General features: G+C 46.2%; 1 protein-coding gene across 6 annotated transcripts in view; it reads right to left on the reverse strand.

Annotated features, from left to right (window-relative positions):
- The window catches only part of PDLIM7 (PDZ and LIM domain 7), a 61,632-nt gene that overhangs the window by 18,274 nt on the left and 16,526 nt on the right, over positions 1-26,832 (reverse strand). For 4 of the 6 annotated variants that reach the window (XM_053293911.1, XM_053293907.1, XM_053293908.1 and 1 more), the window contains 3 exons: positions 5,593-5,744; positions 3,779-3,809; positions 1,833-2,005 (listed from right to left, as the gene is read on the reverse strand). In XM_053293911.1, coding sequence (XP_053149886.1) covers positions 1,833-2,005; positions 3,779-3,809; positions 5,593-5,744 — 356 coding nt within the window. Of the gene's footprint in view, positions 1-1,832; positions 2,006-3,778; positions 3,810-5,592; positions 5,745-7,995; positions 8,268-26,832 lie in introns of those variants that run through there. The other 2 variants (XM_053293910.1, XM_053293909.1) reach the window with 2 other exon arrangements.

A 26,832-nucleotide genomic window follows, 5' to 3' on the forward strand; every position in this document is an offset into this window, starting at 1 on the left:
AGCAAGAATTCCCATTGTAAACTTGTCCAACCACCAGCCTCCGTGTACACACAGCCCCCTAGCGACGGTCAACGGAAAACTCAAGGAAGCTTTTTGCTGAAAGAAAACACTGAGCCTGGCAAGTTCACACTGGGCTTCCCCCACTCCTACTTTACCATACATTGCAGTACACCAGGATGACCTTCTCAACCACATCCCAAAGGCCAGAGAGTAGGGTAACAACTTGCAAGCACTCAGATGCTTCAGGCTGCCTGCTAGACATGAATGCTGCCAATCACAACTATACGATTCCAATTCTGTAGTTTATCTGCTCACCAGCATTAGTGGAGGAAAGCTAGAACAATCCTGCCCATCCATAATGCACCCCCAATGCTCCACAGCAACAGGGATACTCTGTACTACCAACTCTGCATACAGTGTGGCAGGAGTTGCCTTCTTGCATATCCAGTATGACCCAACATTTGGTGATCAAAATTATTTGTACTAGTCTTTGTTCACAGGTTGCCATTCCCCACACACTCTTGTGGTCCCAGTTCCATTCAGCTTTGCAGAGACAAGCCTGTGGGTTCTTCCCAGATGTTGCTATTCAATTGCCCACCACAGCTTTCCCCAGGAAGGCTCCTCCTGCAGACAACCAAAGCCTTGGGGGGGGGGGGCGTGATCAGAGAAACCCACCATGACCAGGAGGGGAACAGTAGAAAGACACAGAAGGTACCAATTTAAGTGAGGCTGAGAACAAGAGATGGCCACCACACTCAAATACAAGTGAAGTTTGTGTTTTACATTTTTTTCCTTTGTAGCCAATATATGCTCTCACCCTAACTTTGAATCCAGAGGTGCACCTAGGTAATTTTGGAGCCTGGAGCTAAAGGCCTTTGAAGGGCCCCCCTCCCCTGCAAATTAAGCATCATCATGCTCTGCTGGGCAACCACACCACCCGGGATAAACTAAAGAGGATGGGGGGGGCAGGGGCTGTGGTGGCCCTGGACTTCGGCCCAGAAGTCCAGGGGTAAGAGCACCTCTGTTTGAATCCCCAACTTTTTCTGTAATAAACTAGAAATCCAGGGTAATCCATGGGCTGCTCATTTCCAAGGAGTGCTATCCTGAGAACAGAGGCAGGATACCTTAGTTCTTTGGGCTGCAATTATGGGATTTCTGGGCTAAACGTGACTTGAGCATGACTCAAAGGCTGTTAGCAGCTGTCTGGAGCAGCCAGGTTTGTGCCTAATTATGCCAAGAACAGGGACTGATCAAGAACTTATGTGCACTAGTTACAGACTAGCTGTGGCATATTAGAGTTAGATCCATAGCACACCCCTTCCTTTATATAGCAAGTCAACCACATACAAGCCACAAGTAGGTAACACCGTACACAGCATGCAGCTGCTTTGCACCAATGGGCAGAGAGGACAACAGGCTACAGCTCCTGGCCTATAGTGCCATGTTCCCAAAATCTGCCTATGACATTTCCCAGAAGATGCAAGGAGACTCTAGGTAAGTGAAACACAATCAAAAATCTCAGTTTCAGTCAGGCATCTTGAGCAGGGTACAACAGGACTGTGGGATTGAGGCATTGCAATGTCAGCTCCAGCCACCAGAGGTCACTGCAACATCAGGCCTTTTAAGTTCTACTGCCGAATGGGAGACCAGGGGGGAGAATGGCTGCTGCCCACACTCACCCGCCCGCCCACCCATGGAAAGCCACACATGCAGATCCTGGCATGCAGAGTGTGGGCAGGATACTGTGGCAAAGCTCTGCAGTAAGGTCATCCTATCCCATCCGTGCCCCACCCTACAAGCCATCCAGGGTGGCTAGATGCACAGCAACATACCCATTGTGCTGTGCGGTGCAGATGGACGCTGGGGGAGTGTACGGCACAGGTTTCGTCACCAGCCCAGGCTGAGAGTTTGGAGCAGAAGTGACCCCAAAGGGCCGGGCTGTTTTGTTGAGGGCATTGCTGGGAGCGAAGTTATATTTCAGGGGCTCAGAGGAAGGGAGTGAATCCTGAACAGAAGACAAAACACACAAACACCCAAGCTGACACAGCAGCACAGCAGGCAGCATGCAAGGGCACCTGACTGCCAGGCAAGGCCAGAGGCTGCAGGGTCCACGGTGGAAGCCAGGCTGCACGGAGACCACACATGTCTTCCAGGAGTTCCAGGGCAACAGCCGCAGCCACCAACGTTTCTGGCTGGCAGTAGCCAGAACATAAGCCAACGCCATGTACGTGCCCTATGCCTACTCCCAAGAAGGGCAGTGCTTCTCCCCTACTCCCTTGTTTAGCACCACCCACTGAGAAGCAGAGCGGAAGCAACCACCCTAGTCCAGCCCCAGGAATGTGGTCGGGGGAGCAGGAAGGAAAGAGGCTCCCTCCAGCGCTGGCAAGGCAGTTACCTGGGCACAGATTGTGGCATTAAGTAGCAAAACCAAACCATGCATATCCATCCCTCCACCTCCCATTCGGTCCAGCTAGTTCCCCTCCTCCACTGACCACACCGGAAACTTAGCAGGGATACTCTCAAGTGGAGCATAAACAGCGAGACTAGTGAACAGTCCTGCTACAATCCTGGAAAAGCTTTTCCCCTGCACAGTCTGGCCACTGGAGCTTTCCGACCTGCTTTGCGAGACAATGCCTCAAATCCAGGATAAGTCTGTATAGACGAGAATGGGGTAGGCAACCTTGGCTCTCCAGCGGTTGAACGACAACTCTCATCATCACCAGCCACAATTTACTGTGGGTGGAAAAGATGCAAGTTTTAGTTCAACAACAGCTGGAGAGCCAAGGTTGCCTACCCCGGTCTACGTCTATACAGGGAAAGCAGAAGTGGGCAGCAAGAAGGTATACTTGCTGCCACAACTCAGCAAGATAAGAAATTGGAGGATACACAGACTATAGAAACAAGCCTTATACGCAGAGAAATGTATATACACTGTGTATAATTGTCACTCACACAAACACATCATGTGAAATAGTTCTCATCAAAACGTTATGTCAAAATTTATAACCAAACTACAATACAATGGATCTTTTCAAATCAATTAACATATGCAATTGATCAAATTTGGTTATAAATTTTGACATAATGTTTTGATGAGAACTATTTCACATGATGTGTTTGTGTTTCCCTGAACTCTAGACCAGAACTAGAGGAAGAGCCCATCTGAATGGCAAGTTCACTGTAAGAAAAAGCCACAAAAGTAAGATGCTACCAAAATCAGAAGCGGGGTGGGGGTGGGAGGTAGTAGTGGGTGCCTAAAAAGTTTGTTTTTCAGAAACTTCAGAACAGAATGCTAATGCATTTCAAACTATATGTTATTTCTTCAGGGGAATATTTCATTCAATAGAAACATCTGCCTCAGGCAGAAAGGCTCACAGTATCCAACTCACCTTCTTTTAAGCCTGAGCAAACATGCCTATTTAGTTTTTCCTTCCTACATAGCACACTTGGTAATAAATATTTCTCTGAAGAAGGGCTGTACTGCCGGAAAACCATGGGGTTTTTTATTATCCTTGGTTTCTGAACAACAAGTTTTCTGTGCATCCATGGCAACCTTTTTTAAAATCCTAATTCTAGGACAGAGTTGCACAACTTGTAGTCCAACAGCAGCTGGAGGGCCCAAGTTGTGCAGCCCTGATCGAGGAGCACCCAACTGCCAAGGAAATCCCATCCACCCTCGTCTGCCATCTATTCCACAGCTCCCCTAGTTATGGAGCAGGACTTCTATCCAGTTAGGTGAATGAGAACAGCCACTCAGAAGGAGCAGGGGAGCACGTACCTTCTGAGGTTTGCCGAGGAGGTTCTGGACTCTGCAGAAGACAACAAAAGCCGCTGTTAGCAGAAGGGCAAGGATTCAGGCAAACACTGTTCCTGTGCAGAATTATAAGCGAATTTCTACAGAACAGAACATTTGCTGCAACAGATCCACACTGGGGTGGAGGCATCTCTCAAACAGCTTGGTCTTTTCCATGTCACCAGGATTGGGAAGATGGCAGAAGCAGCTTCTGGAAGGCCAGCCATGAGAATCAAGCGATACAGTTCAGTCATTGGATTAATCCCATCCAGGTTGCTTGGAAACTCTCACAGTGCAAGGCTAAAAACCCTCCAAGCCTCTCACATCAGCCTTCCCCCTCTTCACAGGAGTCAAAATACTGCTATCCACTTATGCTCATTCTTGGCAGATTGAACCCTCTCTCTATACTTCCCACAAAAACTCAACCAGCATGCATCGTTCCATAGCTGCTCTGCAAAAGGCAGACTAGAAGGTGGCGGTTTACATTAAAACACCATTAAAATCAATTAATAATTAAGCAAAAATCATAAAACATAAAACAATGATTAACAATTAAAAAAATCATAAAACAACAATTAAATAATCAAACCAATTTAAAAACAGGTTTTAAAAAGCTGAGAAAGCCTGGCTGAAGAGATGTGTTTTCTGGTGTTTTCTGAAAATTGCCAGAGATGGGGAGGATCGTATCTCAGCAGGGAGCTCATTCCACAATCTCGGGGCAGCAGCCGAGAAGGCCCGTCTCTGTGTAGCCACCAAACGAGTTGGTGGCAACTGGAGATGGACCTCCTCATGTGACCTCAACGGCCGGTGGGGCCACTGAGGTCCACCTGAATCCACCTGAATCACTGTGCTCTCATAAGCCAGCAGGAGGACAGAGAGTCTGGGGTGTTTAGGTCAATAACAAATCCTTACCATTTCTCCTAGCAGCACCTTACAGGCAGCCCTTCCTTCCTTCACAAGTGCCTAGCTCCTACCTGACATATATGTTGTGGCAGAGATGTAGACACATAATGTAGAAATAATATAGAACTACTGTGTCCAACCCAATATGTATTTGGGCAATTTATCGTTCTTCTATTCCACCCCAGCAGGGTCAATAGCAGCTGGATGTGTAATATTTAGTTAGGGAGGTGCAAGGACAAAAGGGTTAAACACCACTTCCCTCAATGCAATCAAAATTAGAGCTTTCACCATGACTGTCTGAGCGCTAACAAATTTAAAATCCCCAAGATGACAAGAGATCCAATCACAGACCTTGCACTTCGTAAGTGTTTTGGCCCTAAATATGCTGCCGGAAACAGTTTTTACTTCCAGGCTGCTTAGCTTATGTCATACCATTTAGTCTGCTACCATTTCTTTCCCCTAATACAGCTTTATCTTAAGAATATTCTTGAGTTTTGCCTTGGGAATTCAAAAGCTCTGGCCTAAATCCACCTAAACTTTTCACTGCTTTGTTCTGTGCTACATAGGACTTTCTCTTTAAAAGGCGAATGAGTAGTTGGTCAGGAGGCCCACTAGGTTACAACAGAAAAGGTTGAAATCAGTCCCAAGTATTCTTGGTGTTTGGTACGCTTATCTATCCGAATATGTAGTGAAGTGATGCCGCTACCCTTCAGTTAAGTACCAATGTGAAAGAGAGTCAGCCGACTTGTGTGTTGGAAACCATCCTAAGGATTCTGTCTGAGTGCGAAAAAAGCATGCTGATCAAATGAAAGCAGACACTTGTTCTATAATGCACCATATCCTCCCAGCAGCAACTCAAAAATGTCCTATCCCTAGCAGTATCAAGAGCTTCTTACCTGCTCAGGCTGAGGGAGAGTTTGTCCCCACAGGCACGGATCTTGTTCTGTGCTTCAATGTGGGTCAAGGTGCTGGTGTTCTCCCCATCAATGCTTAGCACCCAGTCACCCACTCCCACACCTGCCTGGGCTGCCTTGCCCCCAGGGGTGAGCTGCAAAAGGAGGGAAGCAAAGAAAAAAAGTTACATAGTGTAGTTCCCCCATATAACATGGAAGAGACAGACAGCAAAACCCAACTTCCAGCATTACCCCCATTTGGAATAGTGGAATCAGACCTACTTTGTTTCCCTCAACTCCCCTGTGGTTTCTGCAAAGTAAGGAGCACATGCTCAGTCACTGCTAGTCTTCCCAGAGTTGGTAATGCCGCAGTACCAGATAACAGCACCTGAAAGCAGTGTACTGTAGTGGTTGGAGTGTTAGATATGGACATGGGAAAGCTGGGTTCAAACCCTGATCAGCACTGAAGTTTATTGGGTGGCCTTGAGAAAGTCAGTGTCTTTCAACTTAACTGACTTCACAGGGCTAATGTAAGGCTAAAATATCTCTGAGCAACCATGGAGGAAGGGAAAGATAGAAATTGAGAGTGCGTGTGTGTGTGTGTGTGTGTACACACACACTTTGTTATATTAGACTTGGGTTTCCCCCAATTACCATTATAGGAGATAGCTTTGCACTAGCAGCATGAATGCTTGGACCCAAAGAGGCTCCTTATACCTAGTACATTAAAAAGGGGTTTGCTTTTGATTAGTTATCTGGTAAACCAATGTAAAGATGCCCCTTACCATGGACCCAGCCTTCACATCTCCACAGAATTCTCCATAGCCACTATGAGGATCTGAGAAATTACAGGCCAGTTAGCTTAACGTCTGTGCCAGGCAAATTGATGGAAGGCATTCTCAAAGATAAAATTGTTAAGCATATAGGAGAACCAGCATGGCTTCTGCAAAGGTAACTCTTGCCTCAAATTTTTGGAATTCTTTGCGAGTGTCAATAGGCATGTGGATAAAGGTGATCCAGTTGACATAGTATACTTGGACTTTCAAAAAGCTTTCGACAGAGTTCATCATCAAAGTCTTTTGAGAAAACTTTGTAGTCATGGGATAAGGGGACAGGTTCATGTGTGGATTGGTAACTGGATGAAGGACAAGAAAGAGGGTAGGTATAAATGGGCAGTTCTCTAAATGAAGAGAAGTAAGAAGTGGAAACCCCCAGGCATCTGCACTGGGACCAATGCTTTTTAATTTATTCATAAATGATCTAAAAGTTGGTGTAAGCAGTGAGGTGGCCAAATTTGCAGATGACACCCAACTATTATTATTATTATACATTTATATCCCGCTCTTCCTCCAAGGAGCCCAGAGCTTTGTACTACATACTTGAGTTTCTCTTTCACAACAACCCTGTGAAGTAGGTTAGGCAGAGAGAGAAGTGACCGGCCCAGAGTCACCCAGCTAGTATCATGGCTGAATGGGGATTTGAACTCGGGTCTCCCCGGTCCTAGTCCAGCACTCTAACCACTACACCACGCTGGCTCTATTAGGGTAGTGAAATCCAAAACAGATTGTGAGGAGCTCCAAAAGGCCCTCTCCAAACTGGGGAGTGGGAGACAAAATGGCAGATGCGGTTCAATGTTAACAAGTGTCAAGTGATGCATATTGGGACAAAAAGACCCCAACTTAACATATACACTGACAGAGTCTGAACTGTTGGTGACCAACCAAGAGAGAGATCTTGGGGTCATGGTGGACAGCTCACAATGTGCTGCAGCTGTGAAGAAAACCAATCCCATGCTTAGAATCTTTAGGAAGGTTGAAAATAAAACTGCTAATATCATAATGCCCTTATACAAATCTTAGTTGGGAGCATATTTGGAGTACTGTGTACAGTTCTGGTCACCATATCTTAAGAAGGAGATTGTAGAACTGTAGATTAAGAAGGAGATTCCAGAAGAGGGCAACTGAGATTATCAGGGACCTAAAGCACCTTCCTTATGAGGCAAAGCTATAACACCTGGGTCTATTTTTCTAAACTAAAAAGCCAACTGAGGGGCAATATGATAGAGATCTACAAAATTATGCATTGTATGGAGAGAAATTTATCTCCCTCTTGCACAACACTAGAATGAGGGGTCAACCCATGAAATAATTGCCAAGAAATTTAGGACCAACCAAATGAAGTACATTTTTCATATAATGCATAATTAACTTATGGAATTCGCTGGCACAAGATGTGGTGACAGCTACTAGTCTGGATGGCTTTAAGAAAGGCTTAGATAAATTCATGGAGGATAAGTCGCGCAAGTTTCGGGTGGTATAGAAATATTTTAAACTAGTTTAACCCTCAAAGAGCATCTGCGTGCTAATATTGATTACTCCTGTCACCTCAGAGATTTCTCCATCTCACCTGAGCCCTGCTCTTCCTCCATCCGGTTGCTTCCATCCCCCTCACCCCTCTAGGTTGCGGCTGCTGCATTGCTGGTGCCTATTGGCCAAGCAGCAGCCCCCTATCCCCAGAGACCTCCCCACCCTCACCCAAGCCCTGCTCCTGCCCACAGGAGCAGCAGCGGTTGACCGTGCCTTTCCTCGCTGCTGACACTGCCATGGCTACTTGTTTCCCTCAGGCCACTGACAGGCTTGGGCCCATCCCTTGCCCTTCCTTTTTTCCTCTCTTTCTTCCCCTCCCTTCCCCCCCCCCCTCTCCCCCTCCCTGAGTTAACAGATCTTGTTTCCTCATCTAATTCACACAACAGTAGCCTCTTTCTGAAGGGACTCTTTCCTCCCTCATGACTCCTCTCTTTGCAGACCCCTGCCCACTATCTGATAGATAGATAGGATTCCTCTCCTCTACAATCAAGAACATCTTCCAACCAGTAACAGTTGCATTCCAACTGAACTTAACCATCACAGGCTCCTCCCCCCTATTTCCATATGGAATCTTCACTGCCCAATCACCACGGTGCTTCTGCTCGCAAACTCTCACGATAGCTGCCACACAGGATTAGCCACGTGTATGCCTTAGAGAATTAGACAGACAGACACACAGGCACAGGCACAGACACACACACTAGTCTGGTGGCTATAGGTCACCTCCAGCCTAAGAGGCAAGGTGCCTCTAAAAACAAGTTGCAGAGCAGCAACAGCAGGAGAGAGGGCATGCCCTCAGCTCTTGCCAGTGGATTTCCCAGAGACATCTGGTGGGCCACTGTAAAACAGGATGCTGGACTAGATAGGCCTTGGGACCGATCCAGCAGGGCTGTTCTTATGTTCACAAGCTAGTTTTGAACTGGGAACATTTGCAAACATTAGAAGTCTGCATTAGCACACAGAACAGACTTCTAATGTTTGTGAGTGTTCCCAATTCAAAACTAGCTTGTGAACACAACAGCCCGGCTAGATCAGGCCCAAGACCTATGCCCTAATGAAACTGGCATAGCCTGAAATTTGCCAATCATTGAACACTAAGGGCTCTTCCAAAATCAAGATTCCTAGTGCTACACTAACACCTTGCCCCACCTGGCTCCAGTAGCCCAAGAGTCCATCTCCATATACTACAGTGTATGTATAGGGGGAAATAACCTATCCATTTAAAAACAAACAGTAAGCGAAAAGGTGTATGTTCTTATGTAGGAGAGGGGAAGCGAACAGTGACCAGATTCCAGAGCAGGACTGGGCTCCTGTACCTTCTACAGATGCACAGAGGTAGGAATTTCAGCAGGTACAGCTTTTCTCAGCTTGCACAAGCAGCTGCAGCTGCCAAAATTCCTTCTATTTAAGTCAGTGGTATAGTGGCCCAGCCCTGCTTTACTTCTGGTCACCTTATTTGGATTCACTGAAAGCGTTGAGCAACAGCAGCTCATTTATTGTGTAATAAACACAATTCTGTAGAAGAGCCCACAGCCTCTGGGAGAGTTTAGACTTGCTGATGAATGCAGCAGACCAGACAGAACAGCCTAAACATAGCTTTGCAGTTGCCAGCTGCTGACCCGAATTGCACTCCTTGGACCTTTAATTGGCACATGGCAATTCTCTCTGGTAATTCCAGCACAGTGGCGAGATGCTGCACCTGTTGATCTTCTCCTTGCCTTTTTCTATTAAGGCCAGTAATGAAAAATCCTACCAAGAAGCCTCTGACACCCTGCACCCCCGCCCAATGTTTATGGTTTTGTATTTGTAGTGCTTTTATTTGCATATGCCATATTTAGCCTACTTTGGTGGACAGACAGAATTAGAAGCCTGAAAAAAATCCATTCTGTTCAGGTTCTCCATTAGATCAGATGAGCAGATCTGATTGTTAACTAATTTTAAAATGAGTTTTTAAGCTGCTCTGTATTGTATTTTGTGGGGTTTTTTGGTCTGTTAAGATTTAATGTGTGATGTGTTTTTATTGTATGTTTTATCCTCTGTTGTGAGCCGCCCAGAGAACAATTTGTTATGGGGTGGCTAACAAGTTTATTATTATTTTAAAAAGGCATTGAACTATTCGCCTTAACCCTAATATCTTGTTGCTGTTTCTGCTGTAGTATACTATACAAATGCAATAGAAGCTATGGCTTCTCTTGTGTTCTCTGTCTCTGCCCTAACTAGATAATTTATTCTTGTTTTAGAAACTCTGGAGTACTGCAAATAATAATCTTCAGAAAGCAACAGCATGCCTACAAAAAGCCACAGAACATGAAAACTATTGCGAGTATCTTAGAAAAGCAAAGATATAAAGGATGCTTTGAAGATTTTGCTTGAAGCAATGGCAGAAAGTCATAACCACTGAAACCCTGACTGAGAGGAATAAAGGCCCTCCCTATCCCCAGGCCTGGAAGCCTATGTGAAAAACTGGAAGTACCAAAGAGGACCATATTTATTCATTCAGAAGCAGAATTGCTAACTGTGCTCCCCCTCAACCAAGCAGGACCTTATGCCTTTAACAGTCTGACAAGCAGAAATAAAACTGCTAAGCCTGTGTTAGGAAGAGATTCACCTGCTGAGTTTGTATGTCACTTTAAAAAGCTATGCCGGGGGGGGGGGGAAAGGTTGGCTGCCCTATTCAAAAGTGATTATGCAACAGGTAATACCAGTACCAAACTGACTGAACCACTCATGCTGTATAGTCCAGGACTCCATCTGCACTGAACAAGCCCACTTGGAATCTCCGGTTTTCCCCTCCACTCCAGGCACTGCTATGCAAATTGGGTCTATTTCACAGGCTGAGGGATGATGTAAATACCACCCAAGGCAGAGAGCAAGAGAGATCAGGTTTAGCACGATGGTAAGAAGACACACCCCCAAGTTCATTTTGAAATGGGGGTGCTAATGGTTCAGTGCAATCCACACAGGGAGGAGGAGTAAGGAAGCACAAGGTGAGGGGAGGAAGAGCACACACGCGACTCTAATCTATTTAGTACATGAGCCAGCTGGGGTGGTCAGTACCGTCTGGGGGGACAAATGCTCATTGTGATTCTGACAAGGTCTACACCCTTAGAGGTAGAAAACAGGAGATACTGTTGCAATACTTTCAGCTCTCAATGTGTTATCACGCTTTTATCGCCATAGCCACTGGGCCTGCAGCAGCCAGATGTGCCATGATGTTTTGAAAGCTTTTAAAAACACAAAAATTATATGTTATTTATGTTGTCAGAGGAATTTTATTTGGTAGGAATGTCCTCCAAAATTACTCCATGGAGAGAATACTATACAACAATTTGTTCATTATTGCCCTAACCCTTTCCTCTGCACAAAAATGACTGCAATTTTAATCTAATTTTGGTGGGGAAGGGATAAAGAATGGGCGATGACACACAGAAAGCCGTAAGTGCAACAATGCTGTCACCTATTTTGCATCTCTGGGGAATAGATGTTGGCAAAATTCACTATGAGCATTCATCCCCTGAGGTGGTAAAGGTAAAGTGTGCTGTCAAGTTGATTTTGACTCCTGGCGCCCACAGAGCCCTGTGGTTTTCTTTTGGTAGAATACAGGAGGAGTTTACTATTGCCTCCTTCCACACAGTATGAGATTATGTCTTTCAGCATCTTCATATATCGCTGCTGCTGCCTGACATAGTACCAGGTACTGATGGCCAAAATTTGGGGGTCTCGTTAAGGAGAGGAGAGCTGGTCTTGTGGTAGCAAGCATGACTTGTCCCCATAGCTAAGTAGGGTCTACCCTGGTTGCATCTGAATGGGAGACTTGATGTATGAGCACTGCAAGATATTCCCCTCAGGGGATGAAGCCGCTCTGGGAAGAGCAGAAGGTTTCAAGTTCCCTCCCTGGCTTCTCCAAGATAGGACAAGATTTATTTATTTATTTTTTAATAGGACAAGATTTTTTTATTGAACTGAGAGAGATTCCTGCCTGCAACCTTGGAGAAGCCGCTGCCAGTCTGTGAAGACAATACTGAGCTCGATAGACCAATGATCTGACTCAGTATATGGCAGTTTCCTATGTTCCTATGACTACATAATCCTGGATAGCATTAAATTTGCACTTGGCCACAGTCTTCAAGAATTTTATGAAGCAAGCTCTAACTTAAAGAAGCTCATGTAACTCTAAGTGAATCTTTTAGATGCCACAATACATTTTATCTTAATTACATAGCTTAAGCAATGCAAAAGAAAATCTGCAATGCAAAAGAAAATCTGCAATGCAAAAGGAAATTTGCAATGCCTTCTTTGGAACACCTCCCCGCTCCAAACAGCACATAACCTATGGTGAAGGGGGCTAAAGTTAGGAGCTGCTGATCCTTGCTTGAGTAACCTTCTTACCACATCAATGCAAATGCTATCTGGGCACCAAATTAAAGACTACGAGATCCAGGAACCTTTAAAAATGGTTTCAATTGTTTAATATTTACAGCCTGTACAAAGAGCTTGTAGATAAAGATTCCAAGTATTTTTGTCCCCATTATACAGCACAGAAGCGACTAGAAAGCTTAATGATTGACACATTCATCTGCATGCCACTCTCATCAGAAATATTTGTCAAACACCGAGATTACCCAAATTCTACTCAAGAAGCACAAAGTCCACTGGTCTACACAGTTTTAGGAAATTTTCTAGAAGACCTGGTGTGATGCTCACTGTCAGAAATCTATAGGAGTTAGGCTTGCAGCTCCTATGCTTTTCTTCTCTTTAACAATGGCTAGATGGTCTTTCTGCTCTCAGGAGCCACTTTGTTTAACATAGACAAGATTGTTGGGGCTGGAAGTGCATTTCCAGAAAAGTTGTACATTAATAAGAATAAAACTGTAAAATCTTGCTTACTTGGTTGATCTTATCTCTGAAGGTAAATTGCTTGCTTTGGGGTCCTCCCTGTAAGCTGCCATGTAGTCATCCCATAGTTATTACACAACTTTAAAAGAAGCAAAGCAATAAGTCTCATCTCCATCAATTCACTGTGTACTGTACTTCAGTTACAAAAGGACAATTCACTTTTGGGCTAAACTAATGCATGGGTAATTCCAGGCCACTTTAATAGTTCCCATCTCAACCCCCCATTTGCAGATTTCCAATCACCTTAAAGCAGCGCAGCGGGGAAAATGCATGACTAACAAGCAGAAGGTTGCCAGTTCAGGTCCCCGCTGGTATGTATCCCAGACTATGGGAAACACCTATACTGGGCAGCAGCAATGTAGGAAGATGCTGAAAGGCATCATCTCATACTGCACGTGAGGAGGCAACCTGTATTCTACCACCAAAGGAAAACCACATGGCTCTGTGGGCGCCAGGAGTCAAAATCGACTTGACAGCACACTTCACCTTTTATTGTCCATTGCTACCATCACCAACAGTGTCAGCAACAGGCAGTCACCAAAAAGCTCCAGTTCCTTCAGACAGTAGCAGCCAGCTCCCTAAAGGACAGCACATCTTTCAAGGTCATACTTCTTGTGTAGAGATACTATGTTTCCCTTGCTCTCATCTACCCTCTAGCACGTAAGGCTGCCCAAATGGTCTTCATCATTGGAGGCCCTCTTCTGCATTTCTCTGCTGTCTGAAGTTTGGCGAGTGGTGACCAATGAGAAGATTCTCTTGGCTGTGGTGCTCCATGTATGAAATGTCTTCCCCAGAGATGCTTGCCTGGCACCAACTTGGTCTGGTGCAGAAAAGACTTATCCTCCACTCAGTTATTTCAACTGATTTGTAGCAAATGTTTAAACTGCTATTGTACCATTCTGCTTGATTGTATGGCTGTTGCTTCCTCCTATGTTTACTGAATGCATTGTGTGGTATACATATGATGTGTGTGTACGTACACACACACTGCCCCAAGAGCCTTGTGCTGACGGGCAACCTACAATGTTTGACTGGAAAATTTTATGTCCAGGAAAATGCAATTATTTCCCCAGAAAGAGTACCCATTGCTGTTGTAAGTGCCATGTGTGAAGTTCAGCTCTGGAAGCTTTCAGCACACTACTGAACATGGATTGAAAGGTGAGTTGTGACCAGTACACAACTCTTCTCATCCTACCCAATGCCCTTTTGTGAACAAGTCCATCCACCCCTTTTGAGAACTCACCGCTTTTATTTCAGTAGTTATTGGAAGGCTGTATACTAATCTGCCTCAGTGTTAGAACACAGTCACGTCCCACATCCCTCCACTTAAAAGCAGGACAGCTCCACCTCCCTTTGATTATATGAAGCGATGTGGATTTTCAGGAAAACTAGAGCATTGGGAAATTTTCCAATTCATAGATTGTACATATATTAATTAATTAATTATATTGATTGTGTGCTCTGTAATGATTCCAAAAGACTTCTGAATAGCCACAAATATTTGAACTGACATATTTCATCAGAAAAAACCCAGAGCCTATTCAATGTGATCTAAATGTTTTTAAATCACATTTTTGACTAGTCAAACCTAATCAAAGTTTTATGTGGAAATTTTTATAGGAATACTTGTGAACCCAACAGCAGAGCATGCCGAGAAGTGTTTGTGCAACTCTGCTGGCTCCCCCTCTTTCTCACTGCAGCCTGAGCCTGTCAAAAAGCCTCCCCAAAAGTAGAGGGATGGAGCACACGGTATTTCTGGGTACTCCCTCTGCCATCCCCTTCAGCCCTCCACACTGCATCCCATATAGTTGCCATGGGTCACCCTGGTTTTTCAGGGGAGATCAGGGAGCTTCAGCAGGGAGGAGGGAGTGGGGAAATTGGCTTCTACTGGTGCTTCCTGCACAAGTGCTACTCTTTTCTTATCATAGTCCTTGCTGTACGTGCTACTCTGAATGGTGCCCAGAATCATACATATAATCCACAATGGTGCCTTCAAAGACTTCCAACCTCCTCACCTCAGCAAAATAAGCAAGACACTGTTCTGTTTGTTTGCCAGAAGTAACATCAAAACTAATCTGTTTTATTAGCCTAAGCTTATGAGATCACCCAGCATTCTCTCTGTGTGTGTCTGCCTCCATCAACTCTGCAATGCCTGGACCAATATGAACCAAATTGGGTACAATTGTAGGGACACATAGGGAAACCTCAACGGCGTAGTCAGCGATGATGTCATTCACCCCAATTCAAAATGGAAGACGCAAGAACGTTTGACGTGCAAGTAGTCTAACTTATGAACTGCCCAACCAATTTGGATCAAATTTAGTCCAATTCTAGGGACAGTAAAAAGAAAGTAGGCAAATTATTTCTAACCAGAACTACTTGTTAATAATATTTCTGTTTTCACTTATAATCCAAGACACAATAAGATGTAGCAGCTTTGGCTGTACATATCAAAGCAGGTGAATTTATACTTGCTTTTTAAGTCCAAAGCCCTAAATGGGTTGGGACCGGGTTTCCTGAGAGAGCACCTTGCCCCTTATGTCCCTACCCAAACCTTAAGATCTTCTTCAGAGGTCCTCCTCCGGGTGCCCCTGCCAAACAAGGTGAGGCGGGAGGCTACCAGGGAGAGGGGCTTTTCAGTGGTTGCACCCTGTTTATGGAATAGCCTCCCCAGTGAGGTTCGCCTGGCTTCATCACTTTGTTTTTTTAGACTCTAGGTAAAGAACTTTTTGTTCACCCAGGCCTTTTAAATTCTGGTTTTCTGATCTGATTTTTAACTGAGTTTTTAAGCTGCTTTGTATTGTATTTTCCTTTCTTTTGTCTGTTATGATTTAATGTGTTATGTGTTCTTATTGTATTTTCTAATCCTCTGTTGTGAGCCACCCAGACACAATTTGTTATGTGGCAGCTAGCAAATAAAGTTTATTAATTATTATTATTATTATTATACTACATTGCTCTTTTATTTTGTATTTTGAGTTTACTTAAGTATGTGGGGTTTGGGGAGAGTGGGGTTTCTCTCTCACAACAATAATAAAAAGGTAGGCAGCCATGTCGGTCCATTAGAACTATTTTTATTTTTATTTTTTTATTTATTTGATTTGTATACCGCCCTTCCAAAATGGCTCAGGGCAGTTTACAATCAAAACACACCACTAAAACAGTAAAGAGCTAAAACAATATAACAATTAACAATTTAAAAACATTTTAAAACAATTAAACAAGTACAGTGATTAAAAACCCCAAAATCGGGTTTTGAATTTTAAAATAAACCAGAAATTAAAACCCCCACAATTTAGGAAGCTGAGAAAGCTTGGGTGAAAAGAAGGGTTTTCAGGTGTTTTTTGAAAATAGCCAAAGATGAGGAGGATCGTATCTCAGCAGGGAGCGCATTCCACAATCTCAGGGCAGCGACCGAGAAGGCCCGTCTCTGTGTAGCCACCAAACGAGTTGGCGGTAACTGGAGATGGACCTCCTCAGATGACCTCAATGGGCAGTGGGGCTCATAACGAAGAAGACGCTCTCTTAGGTACCCAGGGCCTAAGCCATTTAGGGCTTTGTAAATTATAACTAGCACTTTGCATTTTGTCCGGGAATGTATTGGCAGCCAGTGTAACTCAATCAGTAAAGGAGTAACATGGTCTCTCCGAGATGACCCAGAGACCAACCTGGCTGCCACATTCTGAACCAAATGAAGTTTTCAGACTACGTACAAAGGCAGCCCCACGTAGAGCACATTACAGAAGCCCAGTCTGGAGGTTACCAACAAATGTACCACAGTTTTGAGGTCATTGATCTCGAGAAACGGGCGCAGCTGGTGTATCAGCCGTTGCTGATAGAAAGCACCCCTGGCCACCGCCTCAACCTGAGAACCTAGGGAGAGGTGTGAATCCAGAAGTACTCCCAGACTGCAAACCAGTTCCTTTTGGGGAAGTGTGACCCCATCTAGAACAGGCAGATCAAAATCATCTCTAGAGTTCTGACCCTGCACAATAAGTACTTCCGTCTTATCTGGATTCAGCTTCAGTTTATTCTCCCTCATCCAGCCCATTACTGCTTTCAGACAGGCATTTAGGGAGGATATGCCAGCTCCTGAAGAAGTTGACATGGAGAAGTAGATCTGGGTGTCATCAGTGTACTGGTAACACCCGGCTCCAAATCCCCTGATGATCTCTCCCAGTAGTTTCATGTAGATGTTAAAAAGCATTGGAGAAAGTATGGAGCCTTGAGGGACACCATACTTAAGCTCAGATTTTGAAGAGCAACAGTCTCCAATCGACACCATCTGGAATCTGTCCAAGAGGTAGGAGCGGAACCACTGTAAAACAGTGCCTCCCACCCCCAACACCCTCAGACGTTCCAGAAGGATACTATGGTCAACAGTATCGAAAGCCACCGAGAGATCCAAAAGGACCAACAGAGTCACATTTCCTCTGTCAATTGCCAATTGGAGACCATCCATCAAGCCGACCAAGGCAGTCTCCACCCCATAGCCCACCCGAAAACCAGTTTGAAATGGGTCTAGATAATCAGTTTCCTCCAAGATCGTCTGGAGCTGAGGCGCCACCATCCTCTCAATTACCTTGCCCAGCCATGGGAGGTTGGAAATAGGCCTATAATTGCTCAACTCCGGGGGATCTAATGAAGGCTTCTTTAGAAGAGGTCTAATGATTGCCTCCTTAAGACAAGGAGGCATCCTGCCCTCCCTCCAGGCTATCCCAGGCTACATGGTTCAGTGAGTGGAGACTGAACAATAGACTTCATATTTTCTAAAAACAGGGGAACAGCCATAGTCTCTTCTTCACTGCAGAAACTGCGTGTGGCCTGAGATAGTGTCAGTGGGGCTAATCAACACAGGTCTCCTGCACTTCATTTTAGAACTGTTATAAGCTACAGACTTTTAGGGCCATTTCACCAGCCAAGCCACCCCACATGCCTTCATACTTTGCTTAATATCTAGCTTGATGAAAAATTCTGGGGAACTTGAAAGCCTGCCTAAGGTTGTATCTTTTTGGTTGATCCTAATGAAGATATTACCTCCGGGCCTTGACAAATCTGTAGGTCCAAAAATGCAGGAGTAAGACTAAATTTTTCAGCATTCAGAGTTTCAGATGTTCAATTTAAACAGAGATAACCTTCTCTCACTTCTTCCCTCTTCCATGGTATGTGTGGTACTCACACAATCATGTCTCCATGAATTGTGTACGTGCACGGGTGTGGTGCTCAGCCAGCTTAGTAATGCCCTCCACTGGGGAACGGATTCTCTGCCTTGCTTGCTCCCTTCTCCTGGTTGCATCTGTCCATCAACTGGCTCAGGCAGGCAATGAACAGATGCTGAAAAGTGGTACATTATAAATATCAATTGTCGTAGTAATAGAAGAGGGAGTAAGCAAAGCAGGGGCGGGTGATTGCTTCCTCCTCCTCCTTCTCCTGGTCATGTGTGTTCATTTTCCACCTGAGTCAGGTGCTGGATAGATGTGACCAGGAGGAGGAGGAAGTAACACACTCTTGCCTTGCTTGCTGTCCCTTGATCACGTCCTTCCATAGCCTGGCTCAGGTGCCATGGCAACCTGGGATTTGTCAAGTCCTTTATTAATTTATTGTCCCAGGGGTGAGGAATTCAAAAGCCACAATTGCCTAAAAAAAGTTAGAAACTGCCTAATTTGCCTGTTATTGTGTTGATGTACTTTCATCCATCCATCCATCATGCAGCACCATTTCATACAATAGAAACATTTCTATGGGAGAAATACACACAAGGTTTTCCTCCACCACCATCACCACCCTCATCAGTGCTTACACATGGGCTGGGTAATGCATGATCCCCTTTGAATAAACACTTGTGGTTTGGGGCTCATTTTTACTGATCAGCTGGACATGCCCAAGGCTACAGTTGCCACTGTTTTACAAGCCTGTCTCTCCTAGGGACAGAGCACCCCTCTAAGGACTTCGACTTCTCCATCTCTCCTTAGCTGCTAGAGCCCAGCATAAATGTAGTGAAGGTTCAAGAGAAGCTCTAGATACCACAACCTGAAAGGGATCTAGATACTTCAACCCTCTGGTCTTTCTTCTTTTTGCATACTGCTTAACACAAGCGGATAAACAGATTTCGTGACAGTATCCCACACACACCATAAAAATGGCCAGATGATCCAGGTATACTCGGAATTATGTGGAATAACTGGCCATACCTGCTCACCTCTCTATTATCTCATTATCTTACAGAAGTCACGTGGCACCATACTAGTGTTGAGCCAGCCTGCTGTTTTTAGTGATATGAAAATACATTTATTCTCCCTACAGTTCTTCTCCCTTGTGAGCCCACTCAGGTACACAAAGAAGACTGAGAGCTGCATTTGCCACCACACACACACACACACACACACACACACACACACACAGAGCGCAGGAGCCAGACACCATGGGGTGGTGGTGGGGGGAAGGCATTAACAGAAGATACCAGGTGTTCACTCTTTTGGCTCAGATCATCATGCAGAGCTTTGTGGAAGGCAAGTACACAATTTGGAGGACTCCTTTTCCATCTAATGGCACAGCAGAGAAGTAACTTGTCTAGGGAGCAAGAGTTTTTTGGTTCGAATCCCCACTGGTGTGCTTCCCAGACTATGGGAAACAGCTATATTGGGCAGCAGCAATATAGGAAGATGCTGAAAGGCATCATCTCATACTATGCGGGAGACGGCAATGGTAAACCCCTCCTGTATTCTACCAAAGAAAGCCACAGGGCTCTGTGGGCACCAGGAGTTGACACCGACTCGATGGCACAACTTTACGTTTTACTTTTCCCTACAAAGTCATCTCCTCCATCCCTGGGCCCTCCCAAGGAAGGGGAGGGGAGATGAGGGCTGGCTCCAGCATCCTCAGAGTTTCACCAGACATTACTTGAACAGGGCTCTGAAGGAGGGAGCCTGGAGTGAATCAATGCCTTTCCCATAACACAATCCATGTGTCATACTCCTGCTTGTCAGAGCTACAAAGCCACAGGAATTTCTACAGTCTACATCTGCTTGGAGAGGGGATGGGGGCAGCAGCCAGCCCACCTCTCCCAGCCATATCATTCATCTCCCTCTGTCAGCAGACAGAGACATTAGCTCATCAGCAGCAATGCAATACCCACCCTGGGGGCAGTGAGGCATGAACCCAGAGTCTCCCTGCTCCACTGGCCCCAGAAGCGGAGGAGAGTTGTTGCACCATTCTGCCAGCACTGAGCTGTGTTCAGAGCCAGCCAGGACGGAGAACCCAAACCCCAAGCTCCAGGGGTCAGCAGAAGGTTATACTCCAGAGCTGGAGCACAGCAATCAGAGGGAACATACACAAAAGTGGCTCCTTCCCTGTCCTCCTTTCCCTGCTACTTTCTTAAAGCCACTTGTAGTGGGGAAATGACTTGACTAGCAAGCCAGAGGTTGCTGGTTTGAATCCCCGCTGCTATGCTTCCCAGACTGTGGGAAACACCTATATCAGGCAGCAGCGATACAGGAAAGATGCTGAGAGGCATCATCTCATACTGCTCGGGAGATGGCAATGGTAAACCCCTCCTGTATTCTACCAAATTTATTTATTTATTTATATTTATTTTTACATTTATATCCCGCTCTTCCTCCAAGGAGCCCAGAGCGGTGTACTACATACTTGAGTTTCTCTTTCACAACAACCCTGTGAAGCAGGTTAGGCTAAGAGAGAAGTGACTGGCCCAGAGTCACCCAGCTAGTTTTCATGCCTGAATGGGGATTTGAACTCGGGTCTCCCCGGTCCTAGTCCAGCACTCTAACCACTACACCACACCAAAGACAACCACAGGGCTCTGTGGTCACCAGGAGTTGACACCGACTTGACGGCACACTTTACCAGAGCCAAAAGGAGTATTGTATGCAAGAATCATGCCCTGCCTCCTCCCTTCCCAACACTTTTGTTGCCACCTCCTTAGCCTCAGGCTTCTGGACAGGTTGAGGGTGCACCAGTGACAGCTCCCACATTCAGTGCACACCGCAGAAGAGGAGCTGGGACTCAGGGAGCAGTGAGGACAAAATGTGTGGGTAGAGGGGCCCCACCACAGTTCTCCTGCCTGGGGGCCCCTAACCCTGTTCAAAACACCACCAAGAAGCTGCTTTGAGGCAAGCTTGGGCAGCCACCAAATGACTAAAGATGCTACCCAATAGCTCCAGAGCTTGTGACTCCCAAGAGTAGTGTTAAGAGGGCTCTTGGCAACACCTCTGGATAGGTCCAAGTAGTTTTCATCCTAACCCTTTCAGTGGCACATAAAGGCAACTGTGCAATTAACTGTTTGGAATGAGTCACTTCCTCCTAACGGACCAGGCCCATGTTCACACTTCTGGGTCTCCAGCATAACTGCCACCACCCTCTCACTTTCCCCTCTCATCAAGCGCCTTCCCCTTCGATGCCTGAAAGGCCAGAACACACTTCTGGGTAGTGACCAAAGGCTCAGCAAGGAATGATGGACAGCTTGCAGGCATCCCTGCTTTTTCAGGACGAAGATCTCCTCATACTTGGAGAAGGCCCAAACGTCCCTCCACTTCCAGCTTAGCATGAACATAAAAGGCTTGAGCGTCTGCCGTTTAGTCTCAGGGCAGGTCCGAGGGCTGGCAAATCCCTATGCAGAGGCCAGCAGCAAACCCTTGCTTTCTCAGCACTGGCTCAGAATGGAAAATCCAGGCTTTGTATTCACACTTTACACCATGACAACACACCACAAGAGTCCTGTGTGGAATACTGAGGACAGAATGCTTCAGCGGGGCTGGAGAGGCAGCAGCAACCCTAATAAGGGTGAAGCCAGAAAGGCGTAGTGCCCAGATGCTTCCCCTCATGCAGCAGGAGCAGCCACCTCAGGGCTAATCCTTCTTTCCAGCATCGCGCAGATTCAGTGTCAGTTCACATCAACTGCAAAGGAAAGGGAAAGCACTGAGAGGACTACAGGCTGGCATGTGCTTCCCACAATGCAATCAGGGGCACAGCTACAGCTGAACAAGGGGAGATGAATGTCCCTGGGCCCAAGGGAGGGGTGCCCACTCGCTGGGTGACAGCAGGCTCTTTACTCTCCCACTTGTGCTTCTCTGAAGGGACGGGCGTTGCAAGGGCCCACCTTCACTTTCTGTCCCAGGTCCCACTCCAACCTTGTAATGCCTCTGCATACCATAGCAAAGATGCAGAGTGAATCTTTCTGGGAGGAAGGAGTCTTTCATGTTTGCTTCTGAGGGCCTTGCTATGGCCAAGGACTTATGTTCCCAGGGTCCACCATCCACAGAAACACACCCACAGAGAAAAGGAATAATATGTGGGTGGCCTTTATAGGCTCCAACAGAGATGCTGCAGTCAGGTCAGAGGTTTTTGGCCTTTCAGATGGGGAAAATATGTACAGAAGTTGACAGGCAGGAGTTCACCTTCCCCTCTATTCAGGTCATACCAACAAGTCTGGCAATCCTGACAAACTTTGCCGACTGGCACCATATAGCCAATAAATATATGGTGCCAACCTAGCCCTCTCTTGGGGCCCTTGAGGCAGAATACCCTGAGTCTTAAGCAGGTAGCAAGACTAGAAGTTAGAAAAGTGATTCCAGGGTAAAGGCAGGTGATGCTGCAACTAACAGCCAAATGGCTTCCTATCTGGGCCAGTAAAGGGGCACACTCTATTTCTACACCAGGCACGTTAGTTATGACACAAAGAACAGTTTATATAATTCCACCATCCAAGGACAGAACTTTGGGAGTCAGTTCTGCCCGGCAGGTTATGATCAGGAAGAGCAGAACACATCTGACTGGGCAGCACAGACATGCTCCAAACCTCCATTTTCTGGTGCAGCTAGGACCACTCCCTCCTCCCCACTTCCTTCCTTCCTATTGAGCAAGTCTAAAAACTACTATCTCCTTGAGGCTGTGTATTTAGCTAGGCTGTGCAGGAAGTTCAGGGCTCCAGTTCCAATCTATTCCCAGCTATGCAGCTTTGCCCCGCTATCTCCAGTACAGAAAAAGCAGGAGGCCAGTGTTTCTTTTGGGAAGCAGCACTTTCCCACTTCCTGCTTGGGGTGGGTTTTTAGTCCTGAAGCCAAATACGTCAAGTAGGGTCTGCCTCCACCAAGGGAGAGACGCAAGCAGTTTCCTTCCTTCACTCTCCACCCCTCAAGCCTTTCCTTTCATAACCCTTCACATTTCACATTACTTCTTCTCCAGCCTTCTTCAGTGTGAAGGTCTGAGTCAAGGGAGTTCCACACCTGCTTACTGAGACTCAGCTGGAGACATGGGACAGAAACCTGAGCCAGTCTCTACGAACATACCCAGCTCTGTTGCTGTGAAGAAGTCACAGACCCAGCTACTACAATGTTACTAACACCAAGCAGGGAGGATTCCCAAAAGTGGGGTGGGTTTTTTTGGTAGTTTTAAACATTAAGGTGTGGGAGAATCCACCCTAACCACTAATTTGTTATTAATACAGAACAGAGCTGAGAGTGTTCTGTGAACATGCCACAGAAATTGATATTTGGTGCAGAATTCAGCATCATGTATGTAAGTATGCATGCAAGTAAGTAGGTATGGAGAGGGAGAGACTACTGTCTAGCAGTGTTCCCTGTAACAGGGATCCCCCAATGCTGACAACTACAATTCCTATTACCCCCAACTGTAATGACACTTGGCTGGGGATTATGGAAGTTGTAGTCAACAACAACTGCAAATCCCTGTTACAGGGAACACTGGTGTCTCGTGCTTATGGTGATGGAGAGACAGACTTTAAAGGGCACCAGAGACAGGCAGAGGGGTCACAGATCAGTGGCAGAGCGTATGCTTTGCATGCAGAAGATCCTAGGTTAAATCCCTGGGATCGCCAAGTAAGGCTGGCCAAGGCCCCTGTCTGAAACCCTAGGAAGCCACGCCCAGTCAGCCCAGAGAATACTGAACTAGGGACTAATGGGCTGATAAGGCAGCTTCATGGGCTCAGGTGAGTGCAGACACCACCTTGTGAGATAGCACCCAAAAGGTTTCCAGTGGTCAGGAAGGGCTCCAGTCCAGAAGGGCTCTCATTGTGACCAACAGAAGCAAAATTCTGCCATTTTGCTTGACTTGCATGATGTACAGACCACAGAATTAGGCTCCTCTTTGCACAGATGGTTTTTTTGTTAAGAGCACAGAATATGTATTCTTGAAAACTTTTTTTAAAAAAAACAGTTGTGCTGAAAACAAAACCACCAAAAGAAAATGCAGGAATCATTTCAGCAACTAGGGTTGCAGGAAGACCTGTGCAATCCTAAGTCTAGTGAATGGCAGCCCTGAACCCACTTCTTGGGCCGCTAGGAAAACAGGAACTGTCCCAAGCATAGCCGTGCTGCAACACGTGGAGGAGACGCCCCTGTGACCTGGCCAATGGGCTTCCTTGGACAATACCTACCTTGCTCCATCCCCATTTGACAGCAAGGGGTGTATTTTTATCCTGTTCTTCATCTGACCTCAGCAATTCTCCTTGATTTTTAGCTCAGCCTTGAGACAGCTGAACCAGCCAGGCATAAATCACCCCCACCTGCTCTTTTCCATCACCCATCATGGCCTCTTCCTTCTGCAAGGGCAGGCACCTGACATCTGCACCCCAGGCAGTACTCTTCTCCAGCCCTTTCCTCCGGGTGGTTCCTCAAATGATCTTCCAATAGCACAACTTGCCTATTAGGACACAGGCACAAAAGCAGCAAGTCATCTGCTAGATTTGGGGAGAGCCGAGAACCAAGCAAAGGGATTTCCTCAGCTCTGCCAGTCCTCTTCTTGCTTTAGCCACAACTTGTCCTTCCCAGCTATTGGGAATTTAAAAGATCAAGATGTTTGGGCACCTCTGGCAGTAAATGAGTTGCAGGACCACTCCAAGACTCAGGTACACAATGACAGCATCTGTTTCCTCATTGCATCATATACACACCCCAGACATTTCACCTACTTGCCAGTATGTGACTCACACAGCATCTATATGCCTGAGCCATGTAGAAGTCACAAGTTCACAATGAGCTAAAGGAAGCCTGGCAGCACAAAGCAGCCACCCAGCCCAGGAACCGTTAATTCGGAGGCACTGAGATAATGAGCCACCAGCTTCTTCCCCACTGCAACCGGTCAAAGTGAATTCAGCACTCACCCTGAGGCACTAAGAGACCAGACAAGTGTGAGGCTCCTTATTCTTATACCACAGTTTCCTCCAGCACTGCCTCATCAGTTTATACAGAAGCTCTGGATGAGGGATGGGCAGAGGCTAGGATCTACCGGCAGATTTTCTGTGATCTGCGGCAGACTGACAAAGTTTTCCAATTCCAAAATGTTTATTGGGAATAACAAGAGGCCCTTTTCTAAGTTAGGCTACTGAACCATAAGCTGCTGCCTTCTGCAGAGGCGAACCATTGGTCCACTTAGCTCAGTACAGACTACATGATGAGGCTTTTCACATGAGCAGCTCAAGCCAGGATAGGGCAGTCCAGCCTGGGTTGAGCTGCTCGTGTGGAGCACCTTGATCACTCCTGATTCCAGTGCTTCTGGCCCCCTAGCCCAGCTTTTAACCCCAGCCCTTAACCGAGGTTAGAAGGTGCAAGCACCCCTCCCTCCACCACCCAACTCAGGTTTGGGATTGGGCGTGCACTCTAGCTGCACTCAGCCCAAGCGCACATAGAGTCGGGCGCCTAGAGCAACCGACTCACGGGGGAATCCGCCAATGCACCGTGCTTGTCGTGTGGTGCATTGTGGGATTCCTGAAGACCGGGACTCATTTTCCCAGCCCCCAGCAATCTGCGCAGCCAGGAGCAGCGCAAATCATGTGGATGCACGCTGGCATGCCAAGAAGGAGCTCCTTGCTCGACTGGTGGGGTGGGGAAGGTAGGTCCAACCTTGCCTCCCCCCTCGCCTTCCCTCACCACCCCTGTTATGGTCACGAGAACTACCTTACTGCCTGGCAGCAGCTCTCCAGGGCTTCTGATGGGTGTCTCTCTCAGTCTTGCCATTTGTTCTGGGACCTTCTGTATGCCAGCATGTGCTCTGCCCCTGACTTATTGACTTTCCCCAAAGAAAGATTGGGCAGGGGGCAGACTAGAAAGCACTGCAAGCTCTGTTCTGGAAAACAAGTTCCTGGGCTGTGCAAAGAGGCACCTTGTTCCTTAAATGCCATGCACCTGCCTGACCCACCTACTATTTTGTACCCAACTCTGGCTTGTGGACTTCAGGGAGGTTCACATCTGGAGGACCCAAATATCACCTCTAACGGGGACAGGTTTGTAGCAGGAGCCACCAGGTGTCCTTGTCATATAACAGGAGTGGAGAAATTGGCTGTCCAGTTGTTGAACTACAACTCCCATCATTCCTAGCCATAATAAATTGTGGCTGAGGATGATGGGAGTTGTAGTTCAACACCACCTGGAGGGCCAGGTTTCCCTACCCCTGACATACAGCTGAGGCAAGCTTCAGACAGTGATATGTGAAGCCATTTTATCCTCCCATATTGAATTCCTTATGACACAGCAAGTTGTAGCTCACATAAAATCTGTCATTAGAAGTTTGTCATTCAAGGCCTCAAATGACAAAATGGGGTGAAACAAGGGACAAAATAGCAGAACCCCAAAATACAATTGCATACTGGCAGATGAAGTTCATCAGCACCCTGCAGTGAACATTTCCTTAGCCTATCAGCCGAAGTGTAATGCTCCAGAAAATATAGGCTTGGCCTGTAATCTGAATTGAATGCTGGTTTAGTATTAATGTTCTGCAAAGTTTTGACAGCACTGTGACTACAGTGAAGTTTGTGTATCTGTAGCTAGTTCGCAATGCCCTGAAACCATGTTGGACACAGCAGAAAAATGTTTAGGATGCTGCTATAAATCCTTACTTGCTCCTCCTCCTGAAATTATGGAGTTCCTCCTCCAGTCATAAAGGCTAACAAAGTCTTAGGGTCTTTGAGCTAGAGGTACAGGCAGACAGAAGATCACTTGGTTCTAGTATC

This window comes from Hemicordylus capensis, chromosome 2 (genome assembly GCF_027244095.1).
Source record: "Hemicordylus capensis ecotype Gifberg chromosome 2, rHemCap1.1.pri, whole genome shotgun sequence".
Classification (NCBI taxonomy): domain Eukaryota; kingdom Metazoa; phylum Chordata; class Lepidosauria; order Squamata; family Cordylidae; genus Hemicordylus; species Hemicordylus capensis.